General features: G+C 35.5%; 2 protein-coding genes across 2 annotated transcripts; one reads left to right on the top strand and one right to left on the bottom strand.

Annotated features, from left to right (window-relative positions):
* Positions 1 to 7,230: 7,230 nt before the first annotated feature.
* On the top strand, positions 7,231 to 7,581 carry LOC105223706 (uncharacterized). Its single transcript, XM_011201492.2, has one exon. The coding sequence runs from the start codon at positions 7,231 to 7,233 to the stop codon at positions 7,579 to 7,581; it is 351 nt and encodes a 116-aa protein (XP_011199794.2).
* A 3,671-nt stretch (positions 7,582 to 11,252) lies between these two features.
* LOC105225607 (loricrin) lies at positions 11,253 to 11,903 on the bottom strand. Its single transcript, XM_019990265.3, has one exon. The coding sequence runs from the start codon at positions 11,901 to 11,903 to the stop codon at positions 11,253 to 11,255; it is 651 nt and encodes a 216-aa protein (XP_019845824.2).
* Between the last annotated feature and the right edge of the window lie 8,221 nt (positions 11,904 to 20,124).

Genomic DNA, 20,124 nt, shown 5'->3' with positions numbered 1-20,124 from the left:
ACTACCAAAGTTCATTAGCGAAGGACTAGAAGTGGTGAGATAGACAAATTATTAATATAATACCAAATCAGACATCCATTTTGATCAGTGAGATTCTGAAGAGGATTCTGTGAAGTTTATGCTTTAAAAATTAAAGGAAGATAACGTCAAACTATAAAGATCAACAATGAAAAATGAGAGAAGAACCTCTTTTCGTGGATAAAAATTGTCATTGTTATGAAAAGAATAATCGAAAAAATAATGGATCCGTCATGACTGCAGTTTCTCTTAATGAATTCAATTTGGTTAATGTACAATACCTTGTTTCCAGTTCAAACAGATAGCTCAAAATAAATGGATTATGATATTACCCAGCAGAGTTTCCACGGGAGTGACAAATGTTATTGCGGTAGGCATGAACTCGAAATCAATAAGGCAGCCGTTCTTTTATTTCTCGCCAACCTCCAAGTCTCAAGAAACCTGAATATAAGAAGGGGTCCGAACAAGAATACGTCGAAATTCTCTCCGTCTTCAACAGCATCTTTGAAAACTTGGATGCCTGCGTTGCAGAGGTCATTCGTGCTGCTTTTTCGCGGATCATATGTCGAAGAGGAATATGTGAATGAGGAGGAGTCGCTGGAGAAAAGGTGTAGTGAACTTTTTACGCGGATGAGTCGAAGCTGGAAAGGAAAATTGGTGGAGAAGTTTTCTGTAAGGAGATCTCCGTCAATCTTAGCTTAGGCTTTTGGACCACTGTAGTATTGTTTTTCAAGTAGAAGTGGCTGTTATCAAGTTGGCGGTAGCGTGCAGCTTCCTGTAAGTAGGTCAGCAATCACTACGCCATCAGAGCACAGTACTAACTCTGAGCTTGCTAACTGTGCGCTCAAAGCTAGTCAAAAAGTGTCTGTCCTCACTAAAAATAGCACCAAGGTCTTTCATCAACCGACTCGTTTGGGTGCCTGATTACAGTGGAATCGCTGGCAACAGCAAAGCCGAAGAATTAGCTATAGGAAGCACCCTTGCTCCATTTATATCGACATAGGACCGAGTTGGATCTCCATTGACGTCTTGCGTTCTACCACTGAATCAATGAATATCGAGTGCGCTTAGAATGTGGTGGTCGAGAACCAGCTTCTGTGCTACTGCGAGATTCTTTTGGCCTCCGATAGAACGCAAGAGCTCTACTGACCTACTTGTCTTGAGCAAAGTTTATCTTGCATCAAGCGTAGGAACTCTTACTGGACTCTGTCCATTAGACATCCTTGAAGTAGAGTTAACAATCTCGGAGGACGCTGGTTGTCAAAATTGTATGGCGAAGTGTGAGGTGGAAATCTAATAACTTTCTCCCATTGTCCAGCTTTTGCAGGGCTGAGGCAGAAGCTTAACAACACTTACCTTCGCCAAACCAAAAGATCTAGCGGAAACTTACATTTATGGTACCGTCTCAGAAATTTATGACAAACTTAAAGCGATTTGCCGAATTGTAACTGTCTTATAATCTAGCATATAGAAGTTTTTAAGTGAAAAAACGGGTTGGCGTTCTTCGCTGTCCATGTGAGATTCCTGTTAAGATCGACCTCTTAACCTAACCTAACCTAAACTAAGCTTCTAACTAAAACCCGTCCTTTTATAAAACAAATCCCACAATCAACAAACGGCAACACACTCAAACGCTGTCTAATGCTAATATTTACCCAACATCTACTTAGTAATAAGTAGGTGTAATATGCATGAACATAAATAAAAGCCGCGTGTATTTATGGTGTTCATGCGCGCATGCGCAAATTCAAAATTTATGAGAAAATGACTTGATTCGTACACAAACCCCTCATCCTGGTCGTAACACTTCAAACGCTCGTTAATTTGCACATTTACACAGATACACATACATTTACACAGATACACATACATATCTATGTAATCAAAGCTGCATTCAAGCACTTAGCGAGTGATGAGTGCATCTCACGCCGAACGAGCGAATGCTCGGAACGAATGCAGCCCAGACAAATCAAATTGCTTATATTTATGCGCTCATCAAAGTAAAAGTCAGCAGCGACTGTCTGTCTAACGACCAACGCTCGGGTGAAGGTTAACGATGCAACGTATGCAGGAACTATATTTCGCCTCTGCGTTGAACAGAAGAGAAGATTTGTGCAAATTAACGATTGATTCTGACATTTATGAGCGCAGCTTGGCATTTTGCCTTTTGAGCGTGTTCCTTTTCTCAGCTGGTGGGCAGCAAAAGTTGTTGCCGGTGGCTGTGACATTGAATTTGAGATGGATGCTAAGCAAAAAATATTTATGTTTGCTTTTGTTGTAAAATGTCTAATAAAATTGCTTACATATTTCCTTGAGTGTTTTGGTTTTGCAAGTCATCAGTGTATTGTTTATGCATAAATCGGCACTGATGCTGCTTGAGTGCTACAGTTAGTGATGTGGATAATTAGTTGCGAAGAGTCGTGGGTATTCGGTTACTCGGCAATAAATAAAATCATATTTTATGTTTTACTTCAATTCCAATAAGCCATACACGGAAGTAGTATAAAAATTCGCTAGTCAATATCGACTAATCCATTAGTAAATATAGAGAACAAGCCTCGGCGGCTGGCAATTCTTTTTTCATTTTTATTGGTGTAGACACCGGTGGATTTCCAGGCTGACATTGTTGGTGGTGTTTATGGACGTTTCCCAAATATACGAAACTATCTACAACTTCAAAGTTAAAACTATCAACAGTGACGTGAGAGCCAAGTCGCGAGTACGACGACTGTTTCTTTGATGACAGAAGATATTCCGTCTTGTCCTCGTTAACTACCAGACCCATTTGTTATGCTTCCTTATTCAGTCCGGAAAAAACAGACCTATCGGCGCAGTTGTTGATGCCAATGACATCAATAGCATCGCATACGCCAACCGCGGTACACTCTCATAGATGATGGTATCTTCTCTGTATAGTTTCTGCAGCTCGAATTATTTCTCCAAAAGTAGGTTGAAGAACTCGCACGATAGTGAGTCGCCTTGTCAGAAATATCCTTTGTTATCGAATGGCTCGGAGAGGTCCTTCCTGATCTTGATGGAGCTTTTGGTATTGCTTAACGTCAACCCAGCCATATTAGTTTTGCGGGGATACCAAATTCAGACATCGTGACATAAGACAACTCCTTTTCGTCCTGTCGAAAGCAGCTTTGAAATCGACGAAGAGGTGGTGTGTGTCGATGCTCTTTTCACGGATCTTTTATAAGATTGGCGCATGAGAAGTGTTCCCTCCATAATTGAAGTATGATTTGGGCATCGGCGACTAGATCACCTTTGGGGGTATACTCCGGTCTTGAAACCTTGTGTAAGCCGCCGCATTTTTTCGTAGAATTTTCGAGCATTACCCCTGGTGGCCTGGTTATCAAGCTCTTCATGCTTACGCATTTCGGCCTCTTTTCTTCTGTCGCAAATGCGTCAAGCTTCCCTCTTCAACTTTCGGTATCTATCTTACTTAGGTGAGATAAATTATAAGTCGACTTCTCCATTCAATTTATTACTTGATCGCCGAAAACACACCTATTCTATACGCAGTCTCTCTCTGTTCAGGGTTGCATGAATTCTGCAAATATATATGACAGTAATAGATCGTAATATTTTATTATATCTACAATCAAGTTAGGCGAAAGGCTACTGGTTTGATCTGATTCCGATCCTTTCTATGCCATTAGCTTTCTTTTCTACCGAAGATGAAAAAATCTTGTCTGGCGCTAGTTGTAAAAGTAGTATGGGAGAGAGTGAGATGGAAACAGCTAGGCGCTTTCTCCGCCATTGTCTAACTTTTGCACGACTGAAGTTGAAACATTTCGATAGTCTTACCTGTAGCAAACTAGAACATAGCCGAAACTGGCATTAGCTGTCTCAATAAATTTGCGTGAGCCTCAAAGAGCTTTATTGATTTGTAATGGTTTTATAATGCCATATATAACAACAGATCGGCGTTCTTAGCTGTGCGACCGACTGTCAAACACTTTTGAAACTGTCTAGTTCCCTAAAAAGTAACACATTTCATAAATAATCCCCAACTACCAAAAACTACATTTGATGCTCAAAAGCTACGGCTGATATCGACGCGTGCGAACTTTACAAAAAGCTCTGTGAAAGTTTTGTGAATCCCGCATATAATTTCATTCTTATTATTACCAAACTTCTAATTCTTCTAAGCCATTCGCAAGGTGTAACTTTATGGAATAATAAAGTAATTTTAGAATTATACAAAATTTATGAGTATTGCAAGTTTGCTTTGCGAAATTTATTATGCATTCTTTGCTTCAAATTCTCTCAAGACAATTAAAAAGTCCCCGAGTTCACTGCTTAACTAGGGCTAAACCGTAAATGTGAGATAATATTGTACAATAAACGAATATGAATTTTGTGAGACCTTTTTGAACTAAATTGAATATACATATGTACGTAAGTACATTGTATTTCTGCTAAATGTGTTAATTGAAGGCTCGCAAAGCTTTTTCAATTTGCAATGAATTAATGATGGAATACATTACATAGACCCATAAGGTATAATTAAGTAGTGATTAAATATTAAAAAGAGTTGCCTCATTTGTACAAAAGTACTACTTTAGGAATGTTAGTATATTGTTTTTTTTATTAAATTTAAAAAAATAAGAAAAAATTGTGGAGTTGCCAACTTACTGAAAAGTGAATTATTTTTGAAAGTGGCAGCAAATGAAAAAAATGCATACGCATTAAGAAAAATAAAAAAAATTCGAAAAAATTTTCAATTAAAATGTGAAAAATAAAAAAATATGGTAGAGTTGCCAATTAATTGAAAAGTGAATTATTTTTGAAAATTGCAGCAAATGAAAAAAATTAAGAAAAATAATAAAATTCTAAAAAAGTTTCAATTAAAATGTGAAAAATAAAAAAAATATGGTAGAGTTGCCAATTAACTGAAAAGTGAATTATTTTTGAAAATTGCAGCAAATGAAAAAAGTCATACGAAATAAGTATAATAAAAAAATCTAAGAAAAGTTTCAATAAAAATCTAATAAATGTAAAATATATGGTAGAGTTGCCAACTAACTGAAAAGTATATTATTTCAAAAATAGCAGAAAATTAAAATATTTCATACCAATGGAGAAAAAAAAGAATAAAAAAAAATCGAAAAAATTTGTATAGTGAATAAAAAAAAATAGAGAGTTGCCATATTAGCGAACAAACCAAAATTTAAAAATATTATGAAAATACGTGCATCACACAAAATGGAGCTTATAACCTGTTTTGCAGAAATTTTTTTAATGATGTTGCCAGATCGATATAATATAAAAAAACAACACAACTTTGATCAGTAAAACAATGAAACAATAATAAGTAAACTACATAAATTTCTCAATCTTATAGAGAGCTTACGGCGAATAGTTTTAAGGGTTGCCATTTACATTGTATTTATTAGCAATTACCTAGTATGTTTGTCAAAATAAGTCAGATTATTACTTTACTTCAGAAAATTATATCAAATATCAATATATGACACTTCAAATAATAAAAAAATACATACATATAACAATTAAAATATTCGAAGTTGCCACGTCACTTCCAACTTTTGTGAATAATTTGTTTTGGGTTTTGTATATAATTTTTTTTGAGTGTTATATAAAAGAACGTATTCAAATAACAAAATTTTAACCATTGAAATATAGCAAAATACCGATTTTTTAATAGTGTTGCCATCTATTTAAATTTTATCCCAATTTAACTTCAATAAGCAATTAAGTGTGTGTTAACGTAGGTACTGTTATCGTTACAAAAAATAAAAAACAAATAAATAAAAGTATAAACTTTTAGCGCAGTTCAACTAAAAAATAGTTCGCATAGAGTTGCCGTCTACAAAAAAATTGTATTTAAATTAGCAAAGTAATTTTTATTACATATTTTTAAAAAAAGTATTAACAATACTGTTGCCCTATGTGTTCACACATGTTTTAAAGTTGTTAAGTAAATATATATATTTTTTTAATAGGGTTACCACCTCATGTAACTTTTATGTAACTTTTAAATAAAGTAATAAAATCTGAGCAATTTTCAAAAAATTCACTAAATTTTTGGCAAGATTTTTTATTAGTATTGCCTAATATGATAATAATAATATATTTTTAATGGGGTTGCCATCTACCGTTATATTAAAATAAAACAAAATATTTGTCTAATGTGATATATATAAATTTAAAGCATAAGTAAAAGATATCACAGTTAAATTTGAACAAAAAATATTTTAAACAGCGTTGCCACCTGCAGAAAAATTCCAAAAAAAATTTTAATGTGCGTGCAAAATACAACTGTTTAAAAATTATTATTGTATATTTAGATGGAAGGTTTACCACGAAAATGTATGTAGCCAGTGTTGCCACTAAAACATAGAAAATTAATTTTCAATGCGGTAATTTGTGTGCTTTCCGTTTTACACTTTTTGTATGGCAGAATTGGTATAACAAAAACTGGTGTATACAAGCGCCAATGTGCATAGACATGCCTGTATATATACACATACATATGTATGCACATACATATATATATGTATATGTACATATGTACTCATACACCTACTGGTACTTTCTGTTTTGATTTGTTCTTTCCCGCCTTTTTGTTACGACAGAAAAGTTGAACCCGCCAAAGTCATGACACTGCAAGTGCGAACTCCCATGTTGTCTTGTTGCGAAATAAACACATGTACGAGTAATATGTAAGTAAATGTGTGTATGTATGTATGTCCATATGTTTCTAGAAATTGTTATGCATTGCCAACCGATTTCGTTAATTTATGCTTGAGATGAGCGCCGCGATGTGAACTTCTCTAATTGTCGACAACAAAAAACACTGTAAAAGTGCTTGTAATTATTGCTGCATTACAAAAACATCATACTCAAAATTAAACAATAACAAATTGTAATATAAATAAAATAGTAATAAAAGAAAAAAGGCGACGAGTGTGCAAAAAGGGAACAAAACCGGCGAGCGGCAAGTGTGAAATGCACCAGGGCTCGCGTGTATAAAAGCGATGTTGCAAGTGTCAGCGGCATCAGTGAAGCCAACCACCAGCGTTGGAGCATACGCAGCACAACAGAGTTATCAACCAAGCAATAAATCAGCGAATCAGCAAAGCAGAACCGCGAATTTTGGAGTCCTCGACGAACCGCGACTAGAGACATTTGAAGATGCGCGCTTTCGTCATTGTATTGTTGTTGGCCTTGGTCGCCTTAGCCATGGCAGGCGGTGGCGGCTGGCAAGGAGGCGGTGGTAGAGGCGGCGGCGGTGGATATGGTGGCGGCAGCAAAGGCGGATATGGCGGTGGTGGTGGCGGTTACAGTGGTGGTGGTGGCAAGGGACGCGGCGGCGGCGGAGGCAGCTATGGTGGAAGCAGTGGTTATGGCGGCAAAGGAGGTGGCGGTGGCGGTTGGCAATCAGGTGGTGGTGGCGGCGGCGGTAAAGGCGGCTATGGTGGTGGTAGTTCTGGTGGTTATGGCGGCGGTAAAGGAGGTGGTGGCGGTGGTGGCTATGGTGGTGGTGGTCATGGTGGCGGCGGTGGTTATGGTGGTGGTGGCGGTAAATGGTAATTTATCGTTTGGCCACATCAAATGCTTACGGCATACGAAACTGGATTTGTTTGAATGTTATATGCGCTGCCTCACCTAACTGGACTATCTCGCTTGTCTTGAAAATGGAAAAAATTCATAAAATTAAAATTTTGGTAAAACATTCGCTTTCGACTCACATAACTATGCTGGTTTATATCTTTATAATAAAGGACAAATTGTAAATATAAAATGGCGTTTTAAAAAAGGACTCTGAATGCATTAAGGAAAGGTCTCTCATTTCTTCGCTAAGGAATTTCTTCCGATATAAAAGATATTCTACATTAGGGTGCTTAAAAAAATTTTTTTTGAATTACTTTTCAACTCTTACCCCTTCAAATGTTAGTTATTGATAAACAAAAAATCCTCCCTCAAACCAGACGCTGTAGCTTAACTCTAAGGGGTCGCTATTTTTTTTTAGGTTCCCATACAATTTACAAAGGAAATTTCGCATTTTCATAAAAACAAAAAATTCACCAACAAATTTTAGTTTATATGAATTAGCCATCACATATTCAAAAAAGTTGACTTTTCAAACTTTAAATTTCAAGTCGTTAAATTTAATATTAATAGGATTTTTAATCAAATTATAAAAATAAAGGGTGGTAATTCTTTTTAGAAACATTTTCTACTGTAGATTTGATTAACACTGCTTAGTTTTGTTGTCGTTTAAATCGGGTGATATGTACAAATGTGGCTTGACGCGCGGATTTAATTGCAAACCAAGAAGAAGTAGACATTAGTGCGACAAAAGAGATTCTAAGAACCAAAAGATTATCAATTATCTGGGTGTAAGGCTAAAGTCTAGACTTACCTACTGGGCATAAATTCTACACGCTACGGAAGAGGTGTTAACTTTTCATCAATTTAGCAGGCCGATGGCCAACATTGAAGAACTGACAAAGCAGAGACGGAAGCTTTCAATTTTGACTACACTGAATGAGCTATAGGCAGACTCATTGAGAAAAACTACCGGCCTAAACTCTAGAAATCTAGCTGCTGTAAGGATGGTACCGACATACCGCATAGTTTCAGGCGAACCTGTATCGGAGCAGAAGTGCGCCTATCGATTTACCAGGACTTGTAGGGCAGAAAGTGTGGACTTTAAAGGTACAAGAACCATAGGTAACCAGCGCAAAGTATGAAATAAGGAACGTAGTCGTTGGGCGCGTTACGTAGATGGACGGTTATGAATATAGGAAACAATGCGAAGGAGATTATTATACTATGCAGGTATCACGGATATTTTTGTAAGTATCTAAATAAAATAGGAAAAGCCGAAGAGCCATTATGTACTTGTATATACCACTAAGCAATCGAGAACGATTCTGAACACACGTTTTTCAAATTCATACGCTGGCAAAAGGAGCGCAACGGGCTGCAAACTTTGGTAGGCCCCACTGTAACTCCCATTTTAAAACGAAGAAAACTGGAGGAAACTGAAACATTACATAGAAGACGTTCTTTGCTTAAAAAAACGTGAGCATGAATAGAAATAGTAGCATGTAAGTCTTACGTCGAGAAAATAACTTAACTATTTGCAACCTTTCTCAAAACATTTATAATGTAGGCCTTCTTTTATATTTTTTATTTGATATAATTTTTAACCTAAAAAAAAAAGAAATGTTAACTTGTTTACCATTTAATTAACCAATATTAAAATTGGTTCATTTGAGTTATTGAGGGGTTCTTTCAAATGGGTTGCAGAATTTTCATTTGTCATGCAAATGCGTCACTGTGGATCGATTTTACTACTATAATTAAGAAAGCTTAACTTAAAAATATATAATTTTAAAAATCTGGAATATTTCCAATATCAAAAAGTTTGAAATTTGCTCGACAAGCTTTCGTTATGTTCTTCTAAAATCTTTGTCACTAGTCATAGTCATAGTTGTATTATATGATCCAACAAAGTATATGTATATTTGAGAAACAAATTTCCTTAGACTAAGTGATCATCTTTTCACTGATTTAACTTATTTCCTCCGACTGTCTTTCAGTGAAAATGTAGTGCACCGATACCCTGATACGTTTGGCATATACTCTTCAGCATCCTTAGTCCTTTTAAAACATGAACTAAGAGCAGCAGAAGTTGATGTCTCCTATCGGACGGAAGCTAATCGGAAACTAGCTAGAACAACAAAGCTCTAGAGAGCCTCGGACATGCTCAGAGGTCCTATGGAGAACCTCCTAGCATTAAAGAAGTGGATATTCAAACTTGAATAAAATTAGCTTAAATTGTTTGTTTATTCCGCACTAATAAGCGCATTCAATTCCTGGATGATTATAGCTTTGGAACTTGATTATGAATAGGATTAGCTCTATAGAATTTTGGTAGAACTCTGCGCTGGTGATTGCGGCCTTCTGATACCGAAGTATGGTGGAGCGAGACTCATCAGAAATGGATGACGCGCTATGTCGCCCTCGCCCCATTAAAGTCCTGGCAGGCCTGAGAGTACGTTCCTCACTGGTCGTCGTTAAGTAGGCATGGTAGATGTAAGTTAGGCCGACTTCTGTATTGCGCTGATCGGCTCTAAACGCATAGTCTTATATGGGCTTGCGTCAACCCTCGCCTTCGCCTCGTTACTGAGACAACCTTAAAGAAGATTACTTTTTCGGGAGACAGATAGCGGTGCTGAGTTAGGACCGGTTGTGCATGGACAAAAATAAACATACAAACGTTGACAGAAATATGATGAACTTAACTTGCTTACTTTTTAAATCTTTATTTTCATTTTACTTCACCAAAATTAGAAAACATGAAACGAAAAAGCTGTTATACCTATCAGGCAGTTTTGTTTGGAAAAAATAAGGATATATCAAAGTAAACGCATAGGCTAACGTCCAAAACTTATGTTACATTAAAACACTCCTTGTGTGAGCATTTCTCTCATAACTTTCCATGTGGCAATATCCTTTTAAAGACCAGCTACTATCATATGGTGATCTCAAACAACTTGATACTATTCTTCCGTCACTTTTAGATGCTGGTTGAACAGTTCTGTCTTTTCTCACTATAATTTCCAAAATTATTCGATAATGTATCCGGGTGATTACGGATATGTCTGATTATCAAACCAAATTTGTATCTAGAGACTGACGGTTTGTCAACATATTTCACACAATTTCTTCATAAATTGCTACTTATTGGTTACCTAGGAGATTTTCGACTATCAACACCTAACTTTTTTTGTTTTTGTAGAGCTGTGTTATATCTGTAAATATCTCCTTTGTTTCCGTAATAAAAAAATATTCGACAATGGTTCCGGAAATTCCGCGTTCTTCACCAACGATTTTCAGAAGATTTCTAAATAATTCATAAAACTTGATTTTTTATGGATACTTCAGGCCACTTCTTTCCTATCTTCCACTTCTTTGTACTCATTATACACTCATTTTTAGTACCAAAGACCATTTTTAAGGCACAGAAATTAACCTCACTTATCCTCAAGAAAAAAGCTCATGGCTTTAAATGCAATTGACTTTATTTACAAAAATGTACATATGTATGCATGTAAGTGCGTGAAAATATATTTGCTTAAACATAGTTTTTTCATTCTTCACTTTAACTTAAATACACATTTGGGGAAAATACTTTTACAACAACACAATACTTTTGTTTGCTACTGAGTTTCACAGCTCCTTTGAAAGATTTACCACTTCCAACCGCCGCCACCACCGCCCGATGACCAACCACTGCTGCCGCCTGATGGCCAACCGCCGCCATAACCGCCACTACCACCGCCGCTGCTAATCTTCCAAACGCCACCTCCGCTGCTACCTCCACCACCAAGTGACCAGCCGCCACCGCCGCCGCCACCGGATTTCCAACCACCGCCGCCACCACCACCTGACTTCCAGCCGCTACCACCACCACCACCGAGACCCGATTTCCAACCAGATAGTGCTTGCGCCCAGCCGCCACTACCGCCGCCGCCATGACCATAACCACCCGAACCGCCAAGGCTGCTTATTTTCCAGCCACCGCCGCTGCCGCCACCACCACCACTCGACCAACCGCTGCTGTAGCTAGACTTGCCCGGCCAGCCACCGCCACCGCCGCCACCAGACCAACCACCACCCGAAGAGCGCCAGCCACTGCCGCCGCCGCTGCTGTAAGAGGACTTGCTGGGCCATAAGGAGATACTACCGCCACCGCCACCACTCCAACCACCGCCGCCGCCTGAGCTCCAGCCGCGACTACCGCCACCTCCACCGGAGCTCCAGCCGCCGCCGCCGCCGCCAAGATAGCCGGCCATAGCGACGGCGCTCAAGCTGAGCAACACTAAGCAGACGCGTTGCATTTCGTAAAGGATTTCGTAAGCACTGTTTGTCGCTTCTAACGAACACTTGCTCTTTGTAGCACTTTGTACCGTTTTGTTGTTGCAGGTACAACTGTTGTCACCTGAGGTTCTGCCGCAACTAATCCTCCACAGCTTTGAGACACAACTATTTATATGCGCATGCGCCAAAGTAAAGCGCTTACATGAATTATTATTCCTTATTGTTGTAACAATGGTTTATGCTATTGTTGTTGTTACGACTGTTGTTGTTGCTTTTGAAAATGCTGCAAATACGAATTCTATTCTTATAAAATGGCACAATTGAGCCAACCGAAGCCAACTGAAATGTTTAAACGACGAAAACAACAATAACAACAACAATAAGACGCCTAAATATGGTGCCCATGCACAACAATAACAACAAAAATTGATTAGTGAATTCTCTGCAGTTGCTAGCAGTGCAATTAATGGCCAATGCCGCCTAACCCCGCGCCCAGCGGAAAACGCACCAGCGCTTAAGCGTTTCTCTACGCCAACTCTCGTGCGCCGCGGCATGCACACACACACACACTTAAACACTTATATTATACATTTTCCGAACAAATTGAGCATCAAGCGCGCTCGCTTACATTTCAGCGTCTTTTGTTGCGGTTATGCTTACTGCTCTAGTCATTGCTGGTGCATAGTTGTTGTTGTGGTTGCTGTTGTTGCCGCGTTATTGTTATTATTATTGCGCACCGCTTGACGGTAGCACATAGCGCACGGCCGCCAGCGCTACAACACCATCATTGCCACCTCCGACGAATTTTGGCCAAATTATTTTGTCTTCTTCTTTTTGCTGCTTGCTGCTCTTCAACAGCTGACGCTCGGCGTTGACATATCCGTTCATTTGCACAACTTTGCCACAGCGACCGCCAGCAGTGTCCTCGAGTTTAGGCCGCAAACATGCAGCAGCTGCTCGTTGACTTTGTTGCTCTCAAGCGCGCATGCGCACACATTGACCCTCAACCCGGCGACTCGCCGCAAGAATCTTCACGCGAACGGTCACAGCGTTAAGCGGTTGGTCAATTACACTGTGAAACAGTGAGCTTGAGATCTAATCTGAGATACCGGATAAGCGAGGCTTATAATAGATACAGAGGATAAGCCGTTACACCTATCTAGTAGTTCAGACTCGATAGGCTAATACTTATAAGGACAATGGTATTCAAGATTACTTATAATTTTTGAGTTAATAATATTATTGAACTAAAGTCTTTGGAAGGAATAAAGGAAGGACGCAGTTTTCTAGTAGATGTGTCTTCTTAGGCTTAAAATGAGAAAAGAATGAACCCTAGCGACATTGAAATTTTCGAAATATTTATGGGTGTACTATCAGAGAAGTAAATTAAAGTACGAAATTAAATTCTCATACGACTAAAAAATATGTCGGAAGAAAAAGTAAGATAAATTTTTTGTATTGGCTTTAATGCTATATCTATGAAGATTGTTCTGTTCTTGGGATCGCTATGCAAAGATTCTTAAATAATACTATCAGCATCTAGACAAATTTTTTACAACACCTACGTAAACAGACAAGCAACAATCAAGGCAATAACCTCGCTTCGCATATCGGCCAGAAGTGTCTTGGGAAGCAGAGCAGTATTGGAGAGAGTCGCCAGCAACAAGCAACTTTAATTACACTGGATGCCAAGTCACAAAGCAGCTAGTGCAATGAAATAGTGGACGAGATTGGCAAAAGTGGTGTATGGATGCCATCCGATAACGTGACTGGTAAACCCGTGCATCGTCTTACTGACGATCTGGGCAGGAGCTTGTCAAGGACGGTTAAAACGAGATGAAATGATCTGCCGGTATGAAAAACTGCAAAAGTTGTGAGCAAGGCGATAGATCAGAAATAAATACACACTTTTCATACAAGAGGCTGTATGGCCTAGTTGGATTATATACTGGCCATAGTCTGGTGGGGCTGACAGATCGAGAAGAGTTTAGGAGGTATAAAGAGCAAAGCACCACGAAAACAATGAAGCATCTCTTGTACGCTTGTCCCGCATTAGTAAGGAAACGCATCAAACATTTGTAGGCCCCACGGTAAGAGCTGCTGGAAAATGTAACGATAGTGAGGCCACATAATATATTGAAATTTGGGTCAAGCCCTGGCAAACTGAAGGATGATTACTGCTTATGAACTTCGAAAAGACACTCTATCAGACATTGCTAAGCTTCGAAACTGGTCTGGTGGGTGGCTCGTTAACCTACCAGACTAACCTAACCTTTTCCATCTTTCAACTTCAGTCACTAAGAAATACAGATTTTCATCGCAGTTTATTAATGAATATAAATCAATTTCGAAATATAACGAATTAACATTTATATAAATAGGTGGCAACCTCTCCCCAATATGTTTTTAATTTTATTTTTAAGCAAAATCGTATTTTGGTAAATTAATAAGAATTTTATACACTACAAAGTTTCATCATGACAAATTCATAAAAATCTAGTAATGGAACAGGTGGCAGCCTATCTCTAATATATGTATTATCAAAAAAAGTTTTTCTTACCTTAAAAGTATTTTTATAAATCATAAAATTTCATCATAAAAATATGTAAAAATTTCGAAATTTAAATGAAAAAGGTGGCAACCTCTCCATAATATATTTGAAAAAATTGTTTTCTTACCTTAGAAGTATTTTTATAAATAAATAAGTTTATTATTAAATTTGAAATAATATCATGAAAATTTATTAACTGACAGGTGGCAACCCTCCTACAATATATTTTTAAAACACACAATTTTTTTCCTTTAAAGTATTTTTATACATTATAAAATTTTATCATGAAAACATATAAGAAAAATCATAAATAATTCGAACAGGTGGCAGCCTTTCTCCAAAAAAATATTTTGTTGATTCTTACCTTGAAAGTATTTTTTAAATAAATAAATTTATTATTAAATTTAAAAATCATCTTGAAAATGTATTAACTGACAGGTGGCAACCCTCTTAGAATATATTTTCAAAACACACAATTTTTTTCCTTAAAAGTATTTTTATAAATTATAAAATTTCACCAAAAATATATAAAAGTTTAAATTAAAAAATTTAAGTCAAAAAGGTGGCAGCCTTTCTATAATACATATGTATGTATATTTTCAAAAATAAATGTGTTATCATAAAAGTATCTTTAAGGATTATAAAATTTCATCATAAACATAAAAGTATAAGAAAAATCGTATATAATTCGAACAGGTGGCAGCCTTCCTCAAAAAAATTTTTTTTTTTAATTTTCCACCTTAAATGCATATTTATTGATCCGAAAATAAAATAAAAGTATATAAAAATTTAAAAATAAATAAGGTGGCAACTTTTATATAATATATTTTCAAATTTTTTTCTCACCATGCAAGTATTTTTATAAATAAATAAATTTATTATAAACTATAAAATGTCTTCATGAAAATATATACGAATTTATTAACTCATAGGTGGCAACCCTCCCCCAATACATTGCCAGAAAATAATATTTTTTAGGCGAACTTCATCTTTCATATTAAAAAATTCTAATAAATGTTGAAAAAATCCGACATATTTTCCTTATGTTGCATAGTCTCAAAAGCTTCTCACACATATGTACATACACATGCACATGCATAAACAAACATTATTGCTTTCCGTTTCACACACGAAAATGCTAATGGGCAAACCGAAAAATTTAAAATGAATTTATTGGCGCGTAATTTTTAAAAGCTTTGCTTCGCAAGGCAAAGCTCAGCTAATTGACCATGTCATATGGCACCACAACAGACAATAGTTGCTCGCACACATGCTCGTCATGTGGATAAAGAAACATACAAACGCACACATGTAAGCCTGCGCGGTAATTGTTTTGCTAAATTTATATGTTTTATAGCAAATTGTGAGTTTTATATGTGGAATAAGCTCAAGCGCAGTGGAAATGCTAAATTAACCACAAAACAAAAAACTAAGGAAAAATAATTAAATAAAAATGTAAAAAAAAAAATTTTAAAAAATTAAAAAAAAAAAAAATAAAAAATAAAAATTAAACTACGAAAAACTATAAAAATAAAAAATATAGAAAAAAATAATTTTTTTATAAAAAAAAAATTTCAGCAAATGCGCTTCACTCGGCGAACGCTCTCTAAACACACACACTTACCTAAGAACATATGCTTGAGACATAAGAACACTTCAGTTATGTGTAGGTATGTTGTTAAGGCATGTAAGCAATTTGTTTTATGTTAAGTTCCATTTAATTACATTTATTTGCGTTTAATGACACCTCGCTGCGGATAATAAATCATTTGCCCAGTTGCCCTACAACGTTCTAATTACACGCTGCATTGCACGCTTTCAAAGCAAACATAAGCGATGCAGTGTGGATGAGTGGAGTGTGTGTGTGGGTGCATAAAAAGTGAAGAGCACATTTTTATTAATGACTTCGTTAATTATAAGTCTCATACTTTTTATGTACATTTATATAAATAAATACTTACGAAATATGTATGTATGCATAAGCACCGCGCCAATTGATTTTTTTCGTCATAGTTAAATATAGGAATGAATGGAGATCTAAACGCTCACTTATGAATTTTTGTTTCAAAGATCAAGAAATAAAATTGTATTTCAATTCAGTGTGGAAAGCTGTTTTCTTGCAACATGTGGCAACCCTGCTCAGAAATACCTTCACTTATTATTCCTATTAATTTTTTTCTTCAAATTTCTTCTATTACTTTTTCTACAAATTTCATCTAAAAAAAATTGTAAAACTCTGGCAACACCGCTTTAACTTATTTTCAATTACAAGCCTTCTTAAGCCTCCTAAAATTGATAACCATATTGTAATAGTCACATTTTATAATAATTTATTTATTTGCTAATAAAAAATTAAAAAGGTGGCAACCATTCTTCAATACATTTATAACTATACAAATTTCAAAAAGGCACAGCCCGTCTTTGATGCGCATATAGCAATTTTATCATATCGATTTAATTCAATTAAAAATGTCTACTAGGTGGCAACCTAACAGTCTGCAGTTTTATCCTTGTTATATCATTATGTTATCTTATTGTTTTTTTTTTTGTAAAATCTTCAAACAAGGTGGCAACGTATCTCCAATACTGTATGCTAATATTATCGTGTCAATTTAATTTATTTAAATTTTTCATTTAGGTGGCAACCCAAAACACATTTGCTTCTTTAGACTTCCGTAAATAACTGCAGTTTGTTGCTTGTTATAGTATTATGTTGTCTTATTGTTTTTTTTTTCTTTTTGTAAAATTTTCAAACAGGTGGCAACGTTTTTCTAAAACATATGGTCCTTATTATATTCTTTTCAATTCATTTAGTTTCAAGTTTATAACGTAACAATTCCTTCATCTTTTTAATTTAATTTGATTAAATTTTTCAAAAGTATGGCAACCCCGGTTTTCTAAAAAATATTTTTAGCATGAGGTTTTATTATTTTAACTGTTTAATTTCTTAAAACACTACAGTTTGATCTTTATCATAGTGTTGCTTTATCTTACTGATTTTCTTTATGTAAATTTCAAACAGGTGGCAACATACTTCTAGTACTACATATATACATATTCCCTTTATTATGCTTTCTTTCGTCCGTTTGGTTTCAAGTGTATATCGTAACCATTCTTTTTTTTAAGTCAGTAATTTGATATGTGTGAGCTTATCTTATTGAATTAATTTGATAAAAAAATTCGAAAGGGTGGCAGCCCTATTTTTTTATTATTTGTTTTTTTTTAAGTCAGTTGTTTGATATTTATCTTAGTATGACCTTACCTTATTGAGTTTCTTTAAAATTTTCAAATAGGTGGCAACGTTTTTCTAAAACATATTTTCAACATTATGTTTTTTTCAAACCGTCTATATTCAAGTGTATATCGTAACAAATCGTTTATCTTATCAATTTAGCTTGATTAAATTTTCGAAAGGGTGGCAACCTTTGTTTATTTTTTTTAATTTTAAGGATTTTGGGCTTGATTCTCGTCGCAGTGATATTTTGCTTTATGCGTTTTATTTATTTAAAATTTTCCAACAAGTGGCAACCTTTCAAAATTGTTATTAAAAAAAAGTATATAAACAAATCTGCGAATTATATCTACACATATACATATGTATGTATGTACATATAAATACGTATTTACGAATGTAAGTTTTTTATGTTATTTTTTAAAACTAAAAATACACATAAATATATATATATATATATATATAAATATACTCACTTATATAACTAAGTCGCAGGCTTGTCATACTAAACCGCAGTTCCTTAACTTTTATGGCCTCAAACGGCCGAGCGCAAATAACTCGCCACTTCACTTTAATATTTATGTCTTTTTTAAAGCAGAAGTTCAAAAAATCCATGGAAAATTAATTCATTCGAGTGCTAAAAACATATTTGTCTTTCGATAACTAGCAACTCATCGCTATTAATAGAAGTCACTTAAGAACTGCGCGCCGTAAAAATATAATTAATCTTCACTGACCACAATTACTACAATTGCGCTGGCCATGAAGCGCACACACACACACACTCATGCATTTCGCTGTAAAGAAGCGGCATATTAGCATAGTAAAACACCGTAAATATGCATAGACTCTTGTTGCATGTAAACAAAGTGGCAAATTTGGCACAAGAAGCAACAACTCGGCGCAAACTTAACTTAGACTTGCATACTTTAGGCTCGTTGTTTTAATTTTTCTAAAGAAGCGCTAAGATTGTGTTGATTAAAATGCTGTTAATTATTTCATTTTTGGAAGAAAACGTTGGCACCTGTTTGAAATATACATACTAATATCTATTACATAGTTTTATCTGAGAAAGTTTGCAGTTTAAGTCTTTTGTAACAATCTATAACCAATGGCTTTGCTCTTTCATATGCCCGCTTGGTCGGGTTTGTTTCTTAAGTCTTTATAGTACTCCTCTTTGACGTGGCTCATTCGAGACTTTTCTAAAGTGCTATGAACAAAATCGTGTCCTGAAGCTTTTAAGGGGTTATATCAATTGGTCAATTTCAAATATTATTTTTATTTTTTATTTAAATCGAATTTATTCATATGAACTGAGCATATTCTTTGAAATTTTTTATGATTTTTGATCATAATTTCGATTATTAAACCCATTCTGGTATACAGAAAAAAATATTTAAAAAATGCTAATCTTTCGCTCATTACCTGTATTCGTCTATGGTACTTAATAATAAAATTGGTATCTAGTTAAATTGGAGCAGAAAAATCGGCATTACCGCCAGACACCTTTTTCGTAGGGCCTCCTGGTGATCTGACTGGCAGCTGGTGATAACATTTCAAGTATTTTATTTCTACACTTGAACGGGTTGGTTTCTTTAAGTCTTTTAATTTTAGTCTCAATTAAGTTTGTTGCTTAAATCTTTTTCCAATCTTGAGCGGGTTCGTTTGCCAAATATTTTCAATTCAACCGTAAACAAGATCGTTGGAACTCCTTATCTTCGTTTTTTAAGTCTTTTCATACCTAAGTTTTTTTGACAAATTAAAAAAATAGTGAAAAAAATCGACCTTTATTTTGAGTAGCCGCTATTTTATGAAACAATATTTTCATTTAACTTTTTAGCTTCTTCTTTTTTGCTTCTAGAGAATTATTTGTACACTATTTCGCTTTCCCACTCTACTTCATGAATGCATATTTATTTTGCTTTTCAAATTATTTTCTTAGTTTCCAGTCAAGAAAGCGAAAAAATCTCAAGTTGCATAAACAGTGAGCTAAGTAAGGAAATCAAAAATCTGAAAAACAAAAAATCCTCCGATTACGACTGTGATTGCTGCCGAGGTTCTAAAACAACTTACTCCAATAAATATAGAAAAATTACCAACATTATTTACGCGGCTTTTCATGGAAAACCAGGATATCATGTATCTTCTAACAGGCTCTTATCACTTCTTCCGATAATATCGAAGCTTTTTGAGAAAATTCTCATAAAACGTCTCCATAAAATCGTAGAACGAAAAACTATATTTTCAGCCCATCAGTATGGATTTCGAACTAGCCATTCAACGATTGATCAAATCCACAGAATTACACACATTATTTAAAAAGCTTTTGAGGGAAAAAAATTCTGTTCTATCGTGTTTTTAGATGTTGCAAACGCGTTCAATAAAGTTTGTCACAAAGGATTGCTTTCGAAATTGAAACTGATTTATCAGGTCGCTACTTTCGTGTTAAACAAGGAGA

This window comes from Bactrocera dorsalis, chromosome 4 (genome assembly GCF_023373825.1).
Source record: "Bactrocera dorsalis isolate Fly_Bdor chromosome 4, ASM2337382v1, whole genome shotgun sequence".
In the NCBI taxonomy this organism is placed as follows: Eukaryota; Metazoa; Arthropoda; class Insecta; order Diptera; family Tephritidae; genus Bactrocera; species Bactrocera dorsalis.
The sequence above is the reverse complement of the archived record's forward strand: the minus strand, read 5'-3'. Positions and strand labels throughout refer to the sequence as shown.

Excerpts from the sequence above, each read along its gene's own strand:
- LOC105223706 (XM_011201492.2), top strand. The coding sequence starts at position 7,231 with ATGGCAGGCGGTGGCGGCTGGCAAGGAGGCGGTGGTAGAGGCGGCGGC.
- LOC105225607 (XM_019990265.3), bottom strand. The coding sequence starts at position 11,903 with ATGCAACGCGTCTGCTTAGTGTTGCTCAGCTTGAGCGCCGTCGCTATG.